This window comes from Protopterus annectens, chromosome 9.part0 (genome assembly GCF_019279795.1).
Source record: "Protopterus annectens isolate FY-2018-M chromosome 9.part0, PAN1.0, whole genome shotgun sequence".
NCBI classification, from domain to species: domain Eukaryota; kingdom Metazoa; phylum Chordata; order Ceratodontiformes; family Protopteridae; genus Protopterus; species Protopterus annectens.
The window spans coordinates 933,943,362-933,963,484 of NC_056743.1; the positions used below are offsets into that span (position 1 = coordinate 933,943,362).

A 20,123-nucleotide genomic window follows, 5' to 3' on the forward strand; every position below is an offset into this window, starting at 1 on the left:
CACCTTTCCTAAAAAAAGGCACTATAGGGGAGGCAAGAGCCTTTGCCAGAAGCCTGAAGCCCAAGTGAGACAGATCCAGGCCATCTCTGGCAAAGCATCGTGGTTTGTCGATTGTATCTTCCCAGGCTGTCAGGTAATGGATCTCCTTGGAATGACACCAGAAACTAAGGCAACTGTTAAGGCCAATCATTTTCTGTTTGTACTGAGGAATCATTCTGGGTGATGGTAGAATGCTGCTTAAGGCTAGGGACATACCTGCCTGGGACACATTCAGCGAGCTGAATCGTGTCTCTCTTCATGTAGTCCATGGAGGTATGTCTCAAGTCATTCACACCAACATCGACTATGCCAGAGCCATAACAGTACCTGTTGTTGAGAGACTTGAGTGCATATGTGAAATGGTGGATTCTGGCCCCTGACAGACAACTAACCATGACTTTCTGGCCCCTGACAGACAACTAACCGTGACTTCCTCCTTATCCAGCTGGGTGACAGTCACATCTTTGTGGCTCACAATGGATTCTCTCCTATGACTAATATGTTGGGTTTATGGTTAAGCCTTAGTGGCTGTGAGACACAGGTGTGTGGACTATGTATGGTATGTGGTGTGGAGGGCTGTGGAGATCTCATGTGTTTTTGCCTCGGAGGTCTCCTTTCTTTGTGTATGTTTTTGTTGAGGACCTCCACATATGTGGGTGTGTTGTGTAGGTGTGGGTGGTATTTGAGGTGTAGTGGCTGTGGTGACAACCTTCTCAGTGCCAGATATAGTGGCTTGTGAGGGAGAGAGCATAGATTCTAGCTTCCTAATATAATTGCATATTTTGCAAATTGTGTTCCTAGGTGGTAGTAGTGTATGGTTGTTAGTGTACATGTGGCAGTTGCTACACTGTCACAGGATGCCCATATCAACCAGTCTGACAGGAGAAACTGTAGGAAATTGTCCATCCATATTTGCCAGAATCTGAGGGAGAAAGGCCAGGGAGAGCTAAGGGGTAGGCCTAAAGCCCAAGTCCTTAAACCAAAACTAAGAGGCTTAGAATAACAATAATACTTACAATTTAAACAGGCTATAAACAAGCAGTAATAAATGCAACAGAAAAGATGCAATTGAACACGTTAAAGAACAAGCAGCAAATAGCAGAAAAAAAAACAAGATGTAGTAATGGACAGTAAAAGCAGCTGAATTAAGTTTTTTTTTAGTGGAGAGGGAGAGAGGAGGAACAGAAGATAACTGCCTTCCCAAATGAGCTCTGTATTAGGTAGAATGAGCTAATGAGATGGGACTGGGAGGAGTGTCCCAGATCAAATTTACAGTGTGTGTGTGTGTGTGTGTGTGTGGGGGGGGGGGGCAACTGCAAAAGTCACCAACTTTAAGAACTCAACAGCAGTTGGGTGAGAGGGTGGGAGAAAACAAAAATTCAGCCACAGGTCAGCAAATATATAAATGCAGACACAGAAAAGTAAATAATTCAGTCAAGCAAATAAATAAAAACAGTGCAGCACTGAACAGTTAGATAAAGTCCAAAAATTATACTTATGTCAGCTCTGTTTTTTCAGATTGTTTAAGAAACACACTCAGTCAGGCACAATGGAGCTTCTAAGCAAGATAAGCAGAAATTCACACAAAGGTAATATTTTTATACCAGCAAGATAAAAGACCCTTCCGAAGTCCAAGGGGATACGCTCCATAAGACTAAATTTTTTTATGCAAGTAATTATATAGAAGAAATATGAGTAAGATATTTAGATGTTAAGTATATTAAGAAAAAAAATTGGTACTCTATAATGTATTGTGTAGCAGAATAATGCAAGTGAATTAACAAACCATAGAAAGAATAACTGTAGAGTAGCCCAGTACAGTACAATGGAGGTGAAGTTTACCTACCTTGGGTTTATAAATGAAATTACAATTTGGTGCCCAACAGTTGGACAAGTAATATGGCAATTCAATTAACCAGTTGTTGAACAGTAGTAAAAAAAATCAAGACTTTCAGGTGTAGCTATAGAAGAGATTGAAGTTATTCTAAAATTTCAGTGAGCAGCAGTATTAAGGGAATGAAGGAGTCTTAGCAGTGTTATTAGATATATTTGATAGTAGTAGGCGTGTGTCCTTGGAGCACAGAACTTTTTGGGTGAATATTCTTGTACACAATTTAGTAGTAATTAAGAGAGTTTGGAAGTTCCATCCAGTTAAGAGCTCCTCATGCTTCAAAGTGATTTGTTCTAGAGTGACGACTGACAACAAACTGGGCTATTTTGCTATACTATTGTTCCATTTTATTTATCTGTGAAGACTGGAGTTTTGTAAATATAGAAGTATAAACAAAACACCGGGAAATAACCACAACAAGAGAGTTTAATGACCAAAAAACATTAAACAGTAAACGCTAATGTCGGTCAAAGTTTTGATCTATTAAGAGACTAAAAAAGTTAAGTCTGCTTAACAGTGGTTTCGATATATTGGTCAAGCTTCAATTTATCAACACCACCTAAAAGTTTGGCATGTGATACAAGCTCAATTTTTATTCTGTTGACTGAAGTAACATGCAAGGGTGGTCATATCTGAATGCAGTTTAGGTGTGACTAGCATTAACTTAATTTTATGTGGATTCAGCAATTGTGCATCTGTTAGCCAAAACTCAACATTGGGAAAAGCAGTTTGTGTTAAATGTTCGAAGCTCTTGAATGGTAGAGAAACAGCAAATGATTGCGGAGTCATATTGAATAAAGTTGCTAGATTTAATGGCAGAATGTAGGTAAATTAATATAGTGAAGAGAGGTTCTAAAATGGATCCTTGAGGAACACCTACAGAAACAGGTAGCAAGGGGGGGGCGGGTCTGATCATTTTACTGATTAAGATCCGTTTGAGAAATTTAAAACCAGCCACTGGTGGGTAGTGATAGTCCTAGGTTGGTCACCATATTTAGGAGTATTTGGTGCACGATGCTATCAAAAGGTTTGGATAGGCCCAATAATGATTTAACTGAAATCATATTGTGCTCATTCATTTTGAGATTTGTTGTATTTAAAAAGTTGAGTAGAGCAGTGGTAGTACTGTGGTAGGGCCGAAGCCATGTTGTATAACGAATAAGAGGCTAGAGTCGAAAAGGTACTTAAAAAAATTCTAAGTGAATGCATTTTTCAAGCATTTTGGATGGGGAGGAATAGCAATTGAACAGTAGTTACATTGATGGAATTTCCCCCTTTATGAAGTTGCATGATGTAGGATTTTTTTTCCAAATGAGAGGAACATAGGATTCCTTAATGGACCTATGTATAAGATATAGAGACTGGGTAAACCAAAACGTGATCTATATATCAGCTAGAAAAATTAAATGGATGGCATAAAGGCAGAAAAAAAAAGATGGACTGTGTGCTGTACATGGATGAAATCCTAACAACCCAGTGAACCTAAGCTTGAAGTAGCTTGGGCACTGGAAGAGTCATTCAGGTAAGGGTGGGCTGTATGCAGCTTACATTGGTACGTTCTTCTTGGGGTGGGGAGATGGGGGGGTGACAGACAGCAGATTCTGGATGGCCAATTGCTCCCATGGAAGCAAAGGTTTGCAGATCAGCAATGGATGACGACCAGGGAAATCAGGCTTTGACATACAAACCCAGTGATGGTAGCCCCAACAAGCATGTCTGTCGAAGAAGGCATTTATGGAACAGGGCACAATGACATCTGTGAGGTGACACAGGTGCTCACTAGGCTGAGGTTAGAGCCATAACACACACCAGCACTGCCGGGATATAGATGAGGGCAGAAATCACCTAATGGCCATCTAGAAGACAGCACCTTGGGTCAGCTTTCACTTAAGATGGAAAACCCCACAGGTCTAATGGAGGACTAACAGAGGGGGATAAAGCACACAGGAAAAAAAATGGTCAGGGAACAGAAAAAAAGCTAGCAATTATATATTCATGCACATGCTTTTTTATCATAAGGACTGTGCAAGGTGTGCAATCCACCTGCTTACTTATATGATAAATAGATCCATGTCACTGTACTCTTTTGTGCAACTCTGTTGCCTTCCAGATTGGTCTCAGTATGGAGTTAATGCTCCACTGGGCTACACCTATCGGAGCAGAACTGAGGGCTCCATGGTCCACAGCTCCATTTGTATTTCTACTAAATGTCTTCACAGCTGAACATTACAGTGGAGTTGCACAAGCCCTGTGCAAAACATGCAGTGCTTCTCTGTGGATTTCATCTTATTTCTGTTCAGCAACAAGTCAATGGTAAGAAAATTAGTTAGCTTGTGTTATGTCTGAAACAGATTACCACACCTGCATGAATTAAACATTACCTTTCCACTATTATAATTATCAGAACGTTTGAAATGCATAATGTTCTCAATCTTTAACAATTCCTAGAATAACTAAGTTCAAGTAATAAAGATCATGTAACACAGTAACACTGAACATCTAAAGTTAATACACTGTTACAGTTCCTGAATGCATACTAACCATGCTGAGAGGCCGTGTATCAGGAACACGCTTTGCTTCACCAAAGACTGAAACTCGTCTCACTTCTTGTTCTGCTGGCATACTGTACTGAGGAACTCTGGCAGGAGAAGGCTCATAACCTAAGAATAGAAATATGGGTTTGAAATAGGATCAAAATATGGGACTGAAATAGAATGAAAAATAATTTTCTTCGTGGCAATTAAAGAAACTGCATTCCATGCTAGTTTCAGCACCTACACCTACCATTCAAAGTAACAAACAGATAATGGACATTTTAAAAGTAGTGGTTGTATGGCTCAAAGATATCCATATAATAACCACAATATAGAAAATTCCTTATCAAATATTTCAGTTCATTCAATAATTACTTACCTAATTCATTATTAATTTCAGCCACTGCAGTTAATCAGCTAGGAAATTCATTCCAATACTTGAAACCAGTTACTTTAGGTGTCTGATAAGATTGCTCTTATTTTTACTGAGACAGATTTGCTTTCAGTTAAAACACACATTATGCTGGATTCACAAGGCATTAAAACACAAATATACACTTTAAAGTATTCATCATATTAGAATTATCTTCAGGAGGGCTGTCTGCATTGAGTGGTACCTAGGTGTCTCATTGTGGTACCTTTCCTTCATGCTGCTCTTTCAAAAATCTCACTTCACTATATGAGGTGTATACTCCTGAGGACTTTGCATGATAGGTGTTGGGAGGTGCTCACACCATGGACTTTAGCTCTTGACACGTGGGAAAACTGCATTCCACTTTTAGGAATATGCCCAAATAAAAGCTAGACGCTCTAAAACTGTTTACTTGCAGGAATTCCTCCTGAAGTTAGGAAGAAGCTGGATGGGAGTAAGGCATCTGTGGAAAAAAAAAATCAACAATCCAGACTGCAACCACTTCCCTACACTTTGCTTATTACTTTTACACTGGACTTAACACGTGGGTAAAATCTATATCAATATCAAAAAGGGGAGTAGGAGCCTGAATGAGAAACAGGAAAGAATTAGGGCAAAATACCTTTGAGTACTGCCCATCAAAGAATGTTCGACTCCTGCAGTGAAGGTACAAACTATAGTGCTTGGTGAAAGTGCACTCTGTGAATCAACTGGCTGCAGAGTTTTTCCATAATTATTTCTGAAACAAACATGGGAAACTGTCTCTTACCTCAATGAAACACCACTGCACTGCATTATCTAACAGCATATTTAAAGGAAAACAGCATCCACATACTGAAAAAAACATTTATTTCATCATGGTTTGGCATTTCCTACATTTTAACACCACTCTAGGACTGTTTACAGGTTTTTTAAATATTTTTATACATAACTTCTGGGTCTGACCTCATGGGGTCTAGCATCTTGAACTGATCATGATTTTTTTAGTCTGCCTCTAGGTATCCCACAAAGCAGTGCTTGTCTGTAAAAAAATTACATCACGCAGGCCTCTTTCTTCAAAATGCCCCTGCCACTGCATTGATTTTACATGCATACACTGCTGTCTTTCAGTCAGTTTTAAGTAACATTTCATGCTGTTCAAAGATGCTTAAAACACAAAGAGTGCAAATGCCACAGAACAGACTTTCAATGTGCTTTTTATTTATTTATTTTACATTTGTTTACAGGGAAAGTCTGACTTGGAATAAAGTGAATTTTCAGCGAAGGTCAGGGGAGAAATGCTCCAGACACATGTTTTTGTGACGTGGGAGGAAACCAGAGCACCAGGAGAAAACTCACATGAATGCTGGGAGGACATCCAGACTCCGCACAGAAGGCACTCCAGCAGAGAATCGAACCAGAGAACCTCATGTTGTGAGGTGACAATACTACCACTGCAGCACTGTACCATCCGTTTTACTGCTGCTTTTTAGAATGGCTAAATGGCAGTCTTTTGTAAAGCCTGAATTGTACTACTTTCACTCATCTCCCATCCCCCTTCACATCTAACTTCCCTAGCTGTCCAAGTGCTAAGGGCATTTGAGCTGTTACCTACACCTCACAGCAGGAGACTTGACTTGTGTATCGTTTTCCTTGTTCTAGCCTTTACTTTCTGTATGGGCAGGGGAAGTATCAGAGAACTGTGATATCACAGCATGGGGGGGGGGGGGGGGTTAGGACGGTCATGGTGATATCAGTCTGGGAAGGGAACTGGCCACAAAACTATCTGTATTCATTGGCCTTGATGACATCAATGAATTGGAGACTGCAGCAAGCTTTTCCAGGACGGGATAAAAGTTTTTTGAAAGTGAAACCACCACAGTACGGTAAGGTACTGTTCTAGTAGAGAGAGAAAGTTGATTTAAAGTATTTTAAATGCTGTATTGTTGTTTATTCATAGCAAGGACTGTAAATAGGGAGAAAAAGGACAGAGAAGTTGAGCATTTAATAACAGATTCCCATTGTCTTTTAAATTCAGATTCACTTTTCATGCTTATCACTATGAAGCATGTTAGAATAATCATTAACACTTATCATAATCAATAGAATTACAGTAATATAGGTAATTTACAAGTAGGCAGAGCTATAATACAATAAAAAAAAGATTATGACTGAGCAGCTGAGAAAGTAAAGTTAAACAGATTCTGATAGACCTCGAAAGCAAGCTACAACCAAATTTATCCATCACTAATGGGGCACAATTAAATTCCACAGAACCAATGAGGCCTAATAACAATGGCAACACGTTTTCTAAAGAAATGCTGGGAATGACTGGCAGGTACAACCAAGTGAGAAAAGTACACAGACAAGTCTGTAAGGCTTCAGTTGCTCTTTTAAGGGGAGCATTGCAGATTCTACAGAACCAGTATTATGTGATCATATACAAAAACTTCACCCTTTAGTCTAACTGCAGAGCTCTGCACTAAAACTGCCTGAGGGTTCATATGAAGAATTTCCATGAAAAAAGACCACTGTAAATATCTAGCCAAGTAAATATAAGTACGTGGATAACTGTTGCAAAATCTTCTGATGGCAAAAGATGCATAGAATATCATTACTCAGATAGAAACATGTTTTCAACACAAATGGTGCTTAAATCTTTAGTCAAAGCACCCAAAAGACGACACAGGAAGGATAAAATGCAAAGTTTATGAAGCGCTTTTCGTCAGGTTCACTGACCCAACTTCCTCAGATAACAACGAAGTAATGCAAAGAAGCTTTTAAATACATTCAAGTTACATTCAAAAGTCATGTAATAAAATCATTTACATAATAAATTACTAACAATTAACTACAAAGAGTCTCAATGCATCACTTAAACTACCTTGCTTTTGTTGGTTTGGTTTAATATTTTATTAGCGAGGTTATCGCTTTAAAAGCAAGATAGTTACACATGATAGAAGTACACCAGCCTTAAAGAACATTATTAAAAAATACTGGTCTATTTTAACTGAGATTCCTGAGCTAAGGAACGCTGTATTTGATTCACCAAATTTTAGTTTTAGAAGAGCTAGTAACTTAAAGAACATTCTTTGTTATAAAGATTCAACCAAAAATACATCTAATTTTTACATTAGTAAGCAAGGAATGCACAAATCTAATGAATTCACTATCTGCAAATATATTAAATACTGACAAGTTTGTTAAGACATCCAATCAAAGTCACTGCTTTTGAACCATGAGCATTTGGTAACTGTAACACACAACACTTAATATACACAGCAAACTGCACCAAGTGCAAAGCATATCACGTAGGCAAGACAAATAGAAAACTAAAACAGAATAGGTCAACACATGTCAGACATCAGACGTGTTCAAACAAATGCCTTATACAAACATACTTTTAATACAGATCTAACCCGTTCCTTTAAATTTGCTATTTTGCAAGTTACAGCATATGTGGACCACTCAGAGAGGGTGACTTAAAATTGCATACAGACATGACGGAACTGCAACGGATTTTAGATTTAAGGCACGCATACCCAACCTGGCTTGAATGACATGGTTATCATCAAGCCCCATTTGAAGTATTTACATAATCAGATCCATTTAATTTCTTGTATTTGTTTCCGTATTACATGTTTAAAAAAAAATCTAAATTTCATAAGTATTATCACTTATTACTTTTTACCTTTTTATTTCTAGCTGTTCGTTGTTACTAATAAATATATTTTTCACACAATTTTATACACCTTTTATATTTTATTTTAATCTTATCATGTGACTACAGCTTTAACTTGTGATTTGATCATGTGTCTACACATTGATTACATAAGCTAACCACAATGAGTTAGATTTTTGCCGAAAGAAGCCTATCTAGGTCTTTGTACTTGTAACGTAACTCTAAATACGCTGTGGATTTTAAACTTGTGGAACAAACATCTCTTATTTTTTTTACAAAACACCTTCACAAGTTGTGGACTTTCTACTTTTTGAACAAACAACTGTTGTTTTAACCCTGCTTGTGATTCCAGTTCCTTTTTGTTTCGCCAGTTTTGCCCTATTAAGGATAAGTAAGAGAGGTAAAAGAACAAAGTGCCACCTGCATGATAAAAATGTCTGTCTTTAAACAATGGTGCATTAAAGTTCTTGTCTTCACATAACTGAACATTAATAGATTTCCCTCCTACTCTCCAGTACCTTTATAGTGATGCTAGGGACTGTATTTTGCCAATTACTTCAAAGAAAAAAAGGTAGAAATTAGCATCCTCAGCATAACTGTGTAGCTCAGTCTACTCCTTTTATGACATCTCCAAGTGGTAAGCACACACACTGCAAACTGTACCACCTGTAGCATTTTGTAATCCCACAATGCAGAAAGTAACAGAGAAAAAATGTAAATCAGAAATCACCCTCTGTGACCATACTGAAAGGCAAGAAACAAACCAGTTCAAAATAGCACATGATGCAAGAAAAATTTAAATGGCTCCAGAAGATGTGATGGTCTGCAGTGTCAAATAGTCTATTAGGACATGTACACAATTTACTAGCAATAATGAAATTTCTGAGCACTTCAATCAGATCGATTTCTCGCCTGTAAAAAAAAAAAAAAAAAAAAAAAGGTGGACAATCACAGGGAAGACTTCACAGTCACTGGACCTAGAACATGAGACAAGACTTAACCACTGGACCACAATCTAAGCTGTAGGTTGCATGCTTAACCACATAATCAAGTGCATGCCTATTCAAAATACTCAGTTGGATGAAACTGCTATCATTCACTCATTATCTGATAACATGCTTAATCCAGTACAGGGTCGCGTGGAAAATTGAGGCTGTCCCAGCACTCAGTGGGCAGAAGATACAGAAATATATCAAGAAAGAGGCAACAATACACTGGAGGATGCACATACATCTGTAAGCACTTTAGAGAATTGCAAAGCCACTTACTAGTTGATATGTACCAGGAAACTGGAGAACCCAAAAGCATTTGTTAATGCAGGGGAGATATGTGAGCATTCTACAGAGAAGGTACCCCAAACAATTGCCAAACTGAGAGCCAAGTGATTAGATGAAGCAGCAATACCCTTTGTACCACTCTGCAGTCCACAAAAGTCATTCTATCAATACTAATGTTCTAGTGACAGAACACTACACTGTGTAACAATCCACATGGATAGTGTACTTGGTCATTGTTCTACAGTTACATAATCTACCAGGAACAACCACCAGAGATCAGTTCCCTACTTGCTTGGTTCATGGACTCTCCAGAGAAACAGCCACAGCAGCTGATAACTGTTCAAGGTGTGAGAATGCAGTCACTGCTGTTCTGTCTCTCCACAAAATAACAGAAGTCATGTCTGAGCAAAACTGAAACATCACCATCACAAGGAAATCAGGATTATAGCAACAACACCCTCGATCCTTGAAGACTAAAAAAGACTTCATGTACACAAGAGCCCATAACGCTGAAAGTTGTTGATCCAAGGTGAAGGCTACTAGAATGTTTCAGCCTGGACAAAGATTTCAAGTTTGTTAAAGCCAGTTTGAACAACAAATATATCATGTTAAATAATGAAGTTCAACTCTCTCATGGGAAACTGGTTATTTACAGAAGGCTAGGGATGAAAAATCCTTAACCACTTTGCCAGTCTGTGCTGAGACAGGAGTTCCACTTTACATCAGAGTACTGAAGGCCAACAGGTATGAAAAGTAAACATTAATGGTTGAAAACAGAGATCCAGAGCACAAAAAAAGTTGCTTAGAATGAGTATATAGATATCTCTGGATCCAAACAGCAAATCTTTTCCACTTGGCCTTATAGAAGGATTCTTTTCCTGAATGTTTTGTGACTAAAATAAGTACCAGTGAAGAAACCCAGTCAACAGAATGAAATCAAGAAAATGGATACATTGTTATATCACCTGATCTCTGAAAAGTATCCTTCTGGATGGGTAACAACTGCATTTACTCATTTCACCAATCAAAAAAATGGCATCTTTTTCAGGAAGTTCTTTAGCCCTGAGACAAAAGTGTGCCACTGGTAAAATCCACCAACATCAAGAATCAACTTCTAAAGCCTGTGCTGTTGTGCAGAGAAATAAAGCCTTAACTACAGCTCAGGTGGCCTGGGTAGTAAGCTCTGGCATCTGAAGAGATGGCAAGGAGGGACATGCCCATCCAGAGGGTAGGGTGCTCAGCAAATTCCCCAAGGGGAAGAGTGGTCCACAGATGAAGTAGCCCTATGCCACTGCTGACAAACAGAGGCTCTAAATAAGCCCTTAGCAAAGCCAAGACAATCCTCCTTTTCTGCTTTAGGAGGAGAAGTCAACCTAGTTTTATATCTCCTTTTTCTAAGAGATCCCCCCCACCCCAAGAAAAAGAGCAGCATAAAGGACGGTCACTTCCTATGGAATCAAGCTACTTGGAGTAGCTCAGCAAAGGAACACCCTGCCCAGTCCCTTCCCCAATACAGACAAGGGCAGCTGAACATACACAGAAGATGTGCCTGCTACCCAGTCTTCAGTGGCTTCCTAAGCAACAGCACTAGCAGAACAAAGAGAAAGGTGAGCAGTACAGAAGAAGAGATCGTCACAGTGGGGTCACCCATCAGTGGCTGAGGTAAAACGGAAGCTAGAGTAAAGATCAAAGCCTCCCAGGAAAACTTCTTGTGGCATCACTTGAGCTACGGGAACTCAGGCCCATGAACTAACCATAAAAGGAGTCAGATAGCTGAATAGTAGAGTCAAGAAGAGTCAGTGTTACACCCAGGCTACTTTCTGAGGTAAAACTGTTTTAGTTACAACCAAATACACTAGCTCCAGCCTCTCACAACAACAGTACTGGAGAAACAGCATGCCTTTTCTCACAAAAAAAGATAAGGGAATCCCCACAGGGACCCAGGATAATCTGTCAGTTGAAAAATGTCTGGCAAGCTCTTAAGTAGGGCTTAGAGTCTGTAAAACAACTTTAATGACATCACGGAAAAATAATACCCCTAACTACAATACATGTTATAAATATTCACTTCTCATTCACAAAAAGTAGATATTTTCAAGGGACTCCTCTCAGGGAACCATGACAGAGAATGCAAAGTCTAAGGCAAAACTTTTAGTGACATCCACTAAAATGAACAGATCTTGCCCCAAACAAATTTCTGACAGAATGAAAGCACTTTTCTTCTCAAAAACTGATGCAGTGAAAAGTAATCCCCAATGAAATACCCATTTGCTCAGCCTTGTAGAAGTAATAGCTGATGACCCAAAGCTCACAGACTGCATACTTTGGCAGGAAGAAAGTTCTTAAGTTTTGGTGGCCTAGCCACGGATCATCCTGCTCGCCTCGAGCTGTGCAGTGTCTGGGGAGTGTGGCCCTAAAGCTTTGGAAGCTGGCCAGCTAGTCTAATCCTGGCAATATATGCTGATATAATTGCCAAATAATCATGAAGTGTAGAGAAAAAAAACCACAGACAAAAGTTGTGAACCCAGGGAAGGAACATCTAGAATAAACAAATGGAAACCCCTCAAAAGATTTCTGATCCACATACATATTGCAGTATTGATCAAAGAGGAAGAAGTAAACCCATATTTAAAAGGATCAAAAGAAACTGCCAAACCAAGAAAAAAGGCCTAAAATAGCTTGTGAAACGTGGGATTATTTTAATCTTGCCAGCTTCAAAAGCAGTAAACAAAAATCTGAAAAAAGATGTTGATATACAGTATACTTAGTAAAGTGAAATTGAACCCTGGGAAATGTTTTTTTTTTAATTGGTGCCAAGCAGACTCTAGTGGTTGAGTGGGATGAACAAAGTCATGTCAGATCCATATTTATGACAATTTTCCATGTCTGTGCTGTCGGAGTCCAATTGGACAATTTCTGTGCTTTGTCCTTGTTCTGTAGGGCATGCTTCTCAGTTTTTTTTCATAATTTCGCTCCCATACTTTGGGAAGTAGGTCTGACAATTAACGGCCTTAAAATTAAGTGTGACAAACACATGTACTTTTTTCTTAAACATACTTAATACCTTAATTCCACTACTGGATATTTTATCCTGGAAGTAATTTGAAGCCAGCCGAAATGGAAAGCACCACAAAATCTGCAATCAGATTCCTAGTAAAGTACAGTGAAGCATGATGAACCTTGTAGAATCTATTGGATTTCTTTAGAGCTGCTGGTTGTAAGTCAGGCTCCAATGAAATAAGCCATTAATATTGGTACTACAGCAGTGGATTTGGGCTTGGTCAGCCCAAACATGTCCAGACTCCACTTTTCAGTCTCCAAAACACTAAGGGTCACCCGTTTAAAATGCTCCCTTCATGAGGAGGAGTATCTGATAAAAGAGATGTTATCTGGTGATGAGCCTGATGAAATGGTCTCCATCTAAATCTCATCACTGGGGAGAGGACATCTGGGAATTATAAACATCTCCCTCACCTTCAATGGAACAATCTGATTCTCATGGGAGGGGGAGAAAGCCTTTATCCCCATCTTACTTCACTGGCATTTCAAGGGGTGTTTGGGTAGAGGACTGTTGCAAGCTGTGTCACACTGAACAGAGCTTTTCTGTTAGTGTCCTAAAATCCTTCAAGGCAAAGCCTTGCTGGAAAATGGGGAGGAGGCATTGGAGTAACAACAAAGGTCTACAAGGCAGATATGGAGGATGTGTATTCCTCACGTGCATTTTTCTGTGAAAGAATTGCCATGCAGTGGCTATTTCTCTACCATGAAGACTTCCTTAGAGTTTTAACCAAGATCTGCCTATTCTGCATTGTGGCAAGTATGTACCAGAGCCAGAACAGCCACACATTTTTTACTGGATGAAGCCATCATATCTAAGCAAACACTGGATTCAGCCACTTTGAGAAATGCAGTCTGTGTTCCCCTGAATCTATGAAGTAGAAAGAAGCTTGTGAGGATATGAGAACATACTCGCATTCAGAAGGGTCAGACAGAGAACTAAACAGCAGCTGCAATCCACTCAAAGGTCAGGTGCTAGAAAACAACACCTTGCCAGACTCAACATCCTCAGGCCCATCAGACAACAGGGCAAATACTTCTATTCCTTAATCACATACTTCTTTTGAATTTCCTTTACCCACAAAAATACTATGCTCCTTTTCCTGGATTTTCTTTGGAGTTATGGACTCTCTTACACCAATGGACAGCTGCTCGCACTCTGAAGCATGTATGAGAGCCACCAGCTTTTTTTGCATTTTAAGAAAGGAAGCCTCTCTGCTTCTACCCTTTTCCTAAAGAATTAAACACAAATTTTGAAGTCTACCTTGAGGTGGAATTGTAAGACAACCAAGCACTCAGAATGCAAATCTCTGAACAAGATCAGATAACTAGTCAAAAAATGGTTTTCAGGCCTGCAAGAGGTATGCCCCATGAACCACTAAAAGATTTCCCCTGGGAATATTTCAAAAACAAATAAGTACAAACCTTAGTCAATAAAAAAGGCCACCAATGAGGAACTTGGCTTTTAAAAAATTGCTGTAAACTGGAGAACTGTGGTTAAAAAACAATTATGCCAACACAGGCTCTCACTGAACTAAGCTTACACTTGTGACATTGGCTGATTGCACTTTTTATATGGGATACCACTATGCCTCACTGTTGAAGTTTGAGGTCTGGAAGTCTGGTCAGTCAAGCAGACATCTCTGGTGACAATTTCCTGTACTGCAGCAGTGATTTATATGAAGTAAAACCCCTTCCCTTAACAGGACATCCAGTCTGTAGTATTGTGAGACAGTATACATATGACCATTTAGCAGACTCAAGGATATTGAGTAAATACATGCCTATAAGCACTGCAGGGGTAGCTGCAGACTATTAAGAGTAAGCCCAGACTTTCCCAGAGTGTGTATATGTTTTAATTGAAAATATGATTACAGAAGTATACCTAGGGCTGGGCAAAGGTGGCTGCTGCCGGATCCGGCTGCAAAGTGTTAGGGGGCACAATCAGGTCTGATGTGAATTAGTAGCAGTCATTAATGCCTGTATTGCATTTGTGGTCAGAAATGAAGCAGCTCTTTAGCACTCCATGTGTGACAAAACTGTGGCAGGCAGTCTTCTACAGTTCAAGCCTTTTTATCTATTTATATATACTTTAACCTGCAAACTGACCTGGCTTGCTCCTTATATTAGAAGCACCAGACTGAAGAACAGTTTACTTTTTTTTTTCCCTAAGGAAAGGAGTACGGATTAAAACAATGGACCTGGTTGGTTTGCTCCAATTAGGAGCATTACATTGAGGAATGGAATTTTTTTTTGACTCCTCAAAGTTGGGAGAGCATCAGACCAGAGAATGGCACTAGGAGCAGAACAGCTACACTTCTGTATGATTAGCTAGGGTCTGTTTGGTTACAAGATTACACTTTTTTTCGTTCATAGACAAAAAATAATTAAATGGAGAAAAGTCTGTCTAATGGCTTTGTTCTCTGCATACAATGTCTGTGCCATGTGTATATCCATGCAGTGAGTAATTTTTTTGTCTATATTGTTACTTGGGGATAAAAAAAGTTGCTGAAAAGACTGATTCAACCTAAAGTCAGAAACCATAAGGTATAAAGGAAAAACAAATTTAATAACACTCTTTCCATATAGACGATTCTGTAAAGCTGTGTGTATTATAAATATTTATTTATTGAGGCATACAGTTTAGATTTTTTTTTCTAGAAGAAATAGAAACTAGAAAAACTAGTTATGCACTTACCATAACATTCCATCTGAATTATTGCTTTTCATTGTCTTCAACATGTGGGACTCAGATCCGGCACGGATCCAACTTGGCTGTATACTCCAGCATCAGATCCAAAATCCAAGCTCCTCTCCTACCCACAATGCCCCCCACCACTCAGATTGAGTTTGTTGCATAACAGCACCAACCCTATTACAGCATAAACCCCTTTATTCCTGCCCAAAAGGGGGAATGACACCCACCCACACACACACACATTCAGCTTACACCAAGAAAGCCAATAGGCTGGTTCTGTCCAGTCCACTACACAGCCCAAAAATGGCAGGGGGTTAGGGGGGAGGGACTGTTGAAGACAAATGAAAAGCAACAACTCAGACGGAATGTTATGGTAAGTACATAACATATTTATCTGAAGTGGTTGTTTTCATTTGATCTTCAACCTGTGGGACAGAGTCCCTAGCTACTAAAACCGAGGGAGACCCTCATGGAAGGATATTCCAGAGGACACCTGAGCCAAAGGATGCTCTGCTCCTGGAAAGGAGATCCAATTGTAATGGGAAATAAAGGCATGCAATAAAGACCAGGTAGCAGCAGAACAAATGTCATTAATAGGAACCCTGGACCAAAGAGCCACAGAAGTAGAGACTGATCTGGTGGAATGTGCCTGGACAGGGCCATTGAGGGCAAACCTTTGGACTGAAAGGCCAAAGAAATGCACTCAGAAATCCAGTGAGCAAGAGTAACTTTAGAAACTGGCTTTCCCAAATGAAGTTTGGAGAACAAAACAAAAAGCGGATCCAATTTTCACAAAACTTTGGTTCTATGCAGATAGAAATGCAGCTGTCTACATAAAGTGTAATTTGTACTCCCCCTGGTTTTGGAAACTTGGGAAGAACACTAGCAAATTAATAACCTGGCTAAATTCGATTCAGAAGCTACCTTCGGCAAGAAGGATGGGTTGATCCAAAGGGACACTGTCTTTATGAAAGATCAACTAAGGGTGCATAAAAGACAACACCTGAAATTCAGAAACCCTCTTGGCAGAGGTAATAGCCACCAAAAGGCAGTCTTCCATGATAAAAATTGCAAATCAACTGAGGCCGCTGGTTCAAATGGGGGAGAGACCAAAGCCTGCAATACAAATGTTAAATCCCAAGGAGGCATGGGGTCCTTAACCAGAGACCGGAGTAGGAAGGTACCTTTCAAAAAGGCCTTACAGAGCTTTGATGAAGCTAAGGAAGCCACATTTTCACACACAAGAAAATTAGAGATAGCTGCCGACTAAACTTTAACTTCTGAAAAACAAGAGCCATTATTAAAAACATGGGCTAAAAAATCCAGAAAGGCAGGGACTGGCACCGTAAAAGGATCCAGGTCATGCTGAGAAGCTCAGATCAAAAAACGTTTCCATTTGCTATAGCAGATCTTTTGAGAGCTGCAAACAGGACCTTTTTTGATAGAATAGAGCCCGGGAGTCCTGGCTATCATGGAAACTGGAGCAGCCAAGCAGTGAGCTTCAGCTTAACTAAATCTGGTTGAGTAACCCCTGATGGGTGTGTGAGTAGATCTGAAACTGGATCCAGAGTCCAGGGAGGACACACTAAATTGAGACCAGAGAGTAGGGAACAAAACTTTAGGCCAGAATGGGGCAATAAGGATGACCAAGCTCCCCAGCCATCACGCATTCTGGATAAACTTGGGAATCAGAGGAAGAAGAGGATAAGCATACAGTAAATCGTAGGGCAAAGCATGGACTACAGCATCTCTGGGTGACTCCCCTGGAGGGGGATGAGTGTGAAAAACTCAGTGCACTTTGCATTGGAAGGAGAGGCGAAGAGATCATAGCAAGGACAAACCCACCTTAGGAAGATGCTGTCTGCTAGAATGTTGGACTTCCCTGAAATGTGCATTGCCACAGAAAATGGTCAAAGTTCACCCACTCCCACAATCTCCTGGCCTCATAACAGAGTGGGAAAGATCGTTTCCCCCTTGTTTGTTGATGTACGAGACTATGGACATACTGTCCATCTGGATGGCAATCGTTATGGTAGGGAGAGAGGCATGGACAACTTGCAACACCAAAAGCACCGCCCTCATCTCCAGGACACTGATATGCAGGCTGGTCTTCTGGTAAGACTACATGCCTTGGACAGTCCTTCCCATGCAATACCCCCCACCTGAGCAGGGAGGAGTCTGTGGTCTCCATGATCGTGGGAGAAGGAAGAACAAAAGGGCGGCCCAGAAGAAGGTCCGGGGACTGAAGCCACCAAAGACAGTCCTGGCAAACTCGAGACAACTGAATAGGACTATTGGACTGCTAAAGTCCACTGGATAACACTCATGTGGAGGCATGTGGTTGGGAGAAGAGTGATCGTGGCTGCCATTGATCCCAATGCCCGAAGAACCAAAAATGCCAGGGGGAGCTGGGTCAGCAGAATGCAATATACGTGATTGCAAAGGGGATAACCTGTCTGAGGGCAAAAACACCCTGCCCTGTGTAGCATCTAACCATGCCCCAATGAAGTCCAATATCTGAACAGGTGCAAGATGTGACTTGGCAAGATTTATCCTGATGCCCAGGGATGGAGCTAGTTGGAGAAGGAAATCCCTGACCTGAATCTGTCAATTCCTGGAGGGAGCAGACAGGAGCCAATCATCCAGGTAGAGGAAGACATAAAACCCCTGCAGTCGCAGGTGAGCTGCCACTACCGCCATCACTTTGGTAAACACCCAGGGGGCCATGACGAGTACAAAGGGGAGCACTCTGAACAGAAAGTAAAAGATCCTGTGCCAAACGCCTCCAGAAATACAGACTCCTTGGGGTTGGGCTTGAGGGTAGACCACCCACCACACTGAAGGATTTCCATGATGTACCCAAAGAAGACATCATCTGGACACCAGGGGGAACCCTCCCCTTCATCCAAGTCTTCATTATCAGTGAGAGACTCCGGAGGAAAGTCTAAGTGCCTCCTTTTGCATGTATGCTTCTGAGGAACCCCCTCGGGGGGAACTCTGGGAAAGATTCGGAAGCTTCGGGGAATTCTTGAATAGGAACCTCCTGAGGCAGGCTGGCAGCAAACTGTCCCTGAGGGTGAAGGACAGAAGACTTAGGTCCAGAAAAAGGAGGAGCCAGGTGGAATCTGAGGAAGAGTGTGTCAAGGCTCTCGAAGGAGCCAAGAGGACCCTCTCCACCACCTCGAACGCCAAAGGAGAACAGACTCCAGGAAGCAATGCAGTCAGAGCTGAAACAGGAGACTGCCTGACTGCTGTCCCCGGTGCCAAAGGGGGGGGGGGGGTTGCAGCAGACATTTTTGGTGCTGAAGCCCCAGGGGGAAGGGATGACTCAGAGTCTCACAGTCAAGGCCAGCCCCTCAGAGCAGACACAGAAGCTACAGCTCTGAGAGTCAGTCCACGCCAATGACATCAGAGCTGAACCACTCAAGGTAAAGGTCAGAGTCAAGGTGCAAGGGTCCATTGATGACAACCCCTCAACACTCAGGAACCTTGGTTTCGGAGTCTTCAGGTCTGAAGGTTGGATCAGAGAAGGAGAGATCAGGAGGAAACTAGACTGCGTATTCACAGCCCTGGAGGGGACAGAGCAGGCAAGACCCCTAAGCTGGATCTGGGCCCAAATAAACATCATCTTGTCCACCTCTGCTTTGGACAGGCTGCGAGTGGACTGGAAAGAAGAAGTCACCAACCCTGGCAGAGAAGGACACAGAGGGGAGGCCAGAACAGAGTACCAAGCCTGAGAAGTCTCTATCTCTGTGGAAAAATGAAGGGACTGGAGCAGAGGAGAACTCCGGCCTGCCTCAGACTGAGACTTGGCAGGAGGCTCAACTGGAGGATGCCCACTCGGGGGATCTCTTTCTCAGAAGACCCCTTTCCTTATGACAGGCCTTCTCTCTGTTCCTCGACTTCTTAGCAGAGTTGGACTTCCTTCTCTCTGTTCCTCTACTTCTTAGCAGAGTTGGACTTCCAGAAGCCAGGGTGGTGGAAGAAGAGGCCACCATCGAAGAAGGCCTTTGAGAATCAGTCTATGCCTGCTGTCGAGAGCACGGGGATTGAAGCCCATGCAAATCGAGCAGCAGGAATCCAGGTGTGGAACACCCAAACACACTATGCACAGAGTGTTGTCATCCATAAGAGGAAACTTATGCCCACACTCTGCACACTTCCTGAACCCTGGCTTGGGAGTCTCAATGGAGACAGGAAACAGAATACTCACTCACATACTCACAAAGGGAGAAAAAGACAGAAAGGAGAGGGGTTTTCTTTTTGGTTTTACCAATAAGTGAAAGAAAAGGGTAGGAATAGAGCAGAAAAGTAAAGGACTCAAAAAGAGAACTTACACCACTTAGAATCCCTGAGGAGCTTGGAGCAACTGGAACCCGTGCTGTTCAAAACAAGCAGCAAATGAGATCTGAGGGGAGGAGGGAGAGCAGGGCATTATGAGTAGAGAGAAGCTTAGATTTTGGATCCGATGCTGGATTATACAGCTGAGACAGACCTGTGCCAAATCAGAGTCCCACAAGTTGAAGATCAAATGAAAACAACTTCAGATTAATA

General features: G+C 41.2%; 1 protein-coding gene across 1 annotated transcript in view; it reads right to left on the reverse strand.

The window, feature by feature from the left end:
• The window catches only part of LOC122810608 (tastin-like), a 1,451,617-nt gene that overhangs the window by 578,740 nt on the left and 852,754 nt on the right, over positions 1–20,123 (reverse strand). Inside the window, exon 10 of the mRNA XM_044082184.1 lies at positions 4,472–4,590. Within this exon, the coding sequence (XP_043938119.1) occupies positions 4,472–4,590 (119 nt within the window). The remainder of the gene's footprint in view (positions 1–4,471; positions 4,591–20,123) is intronic.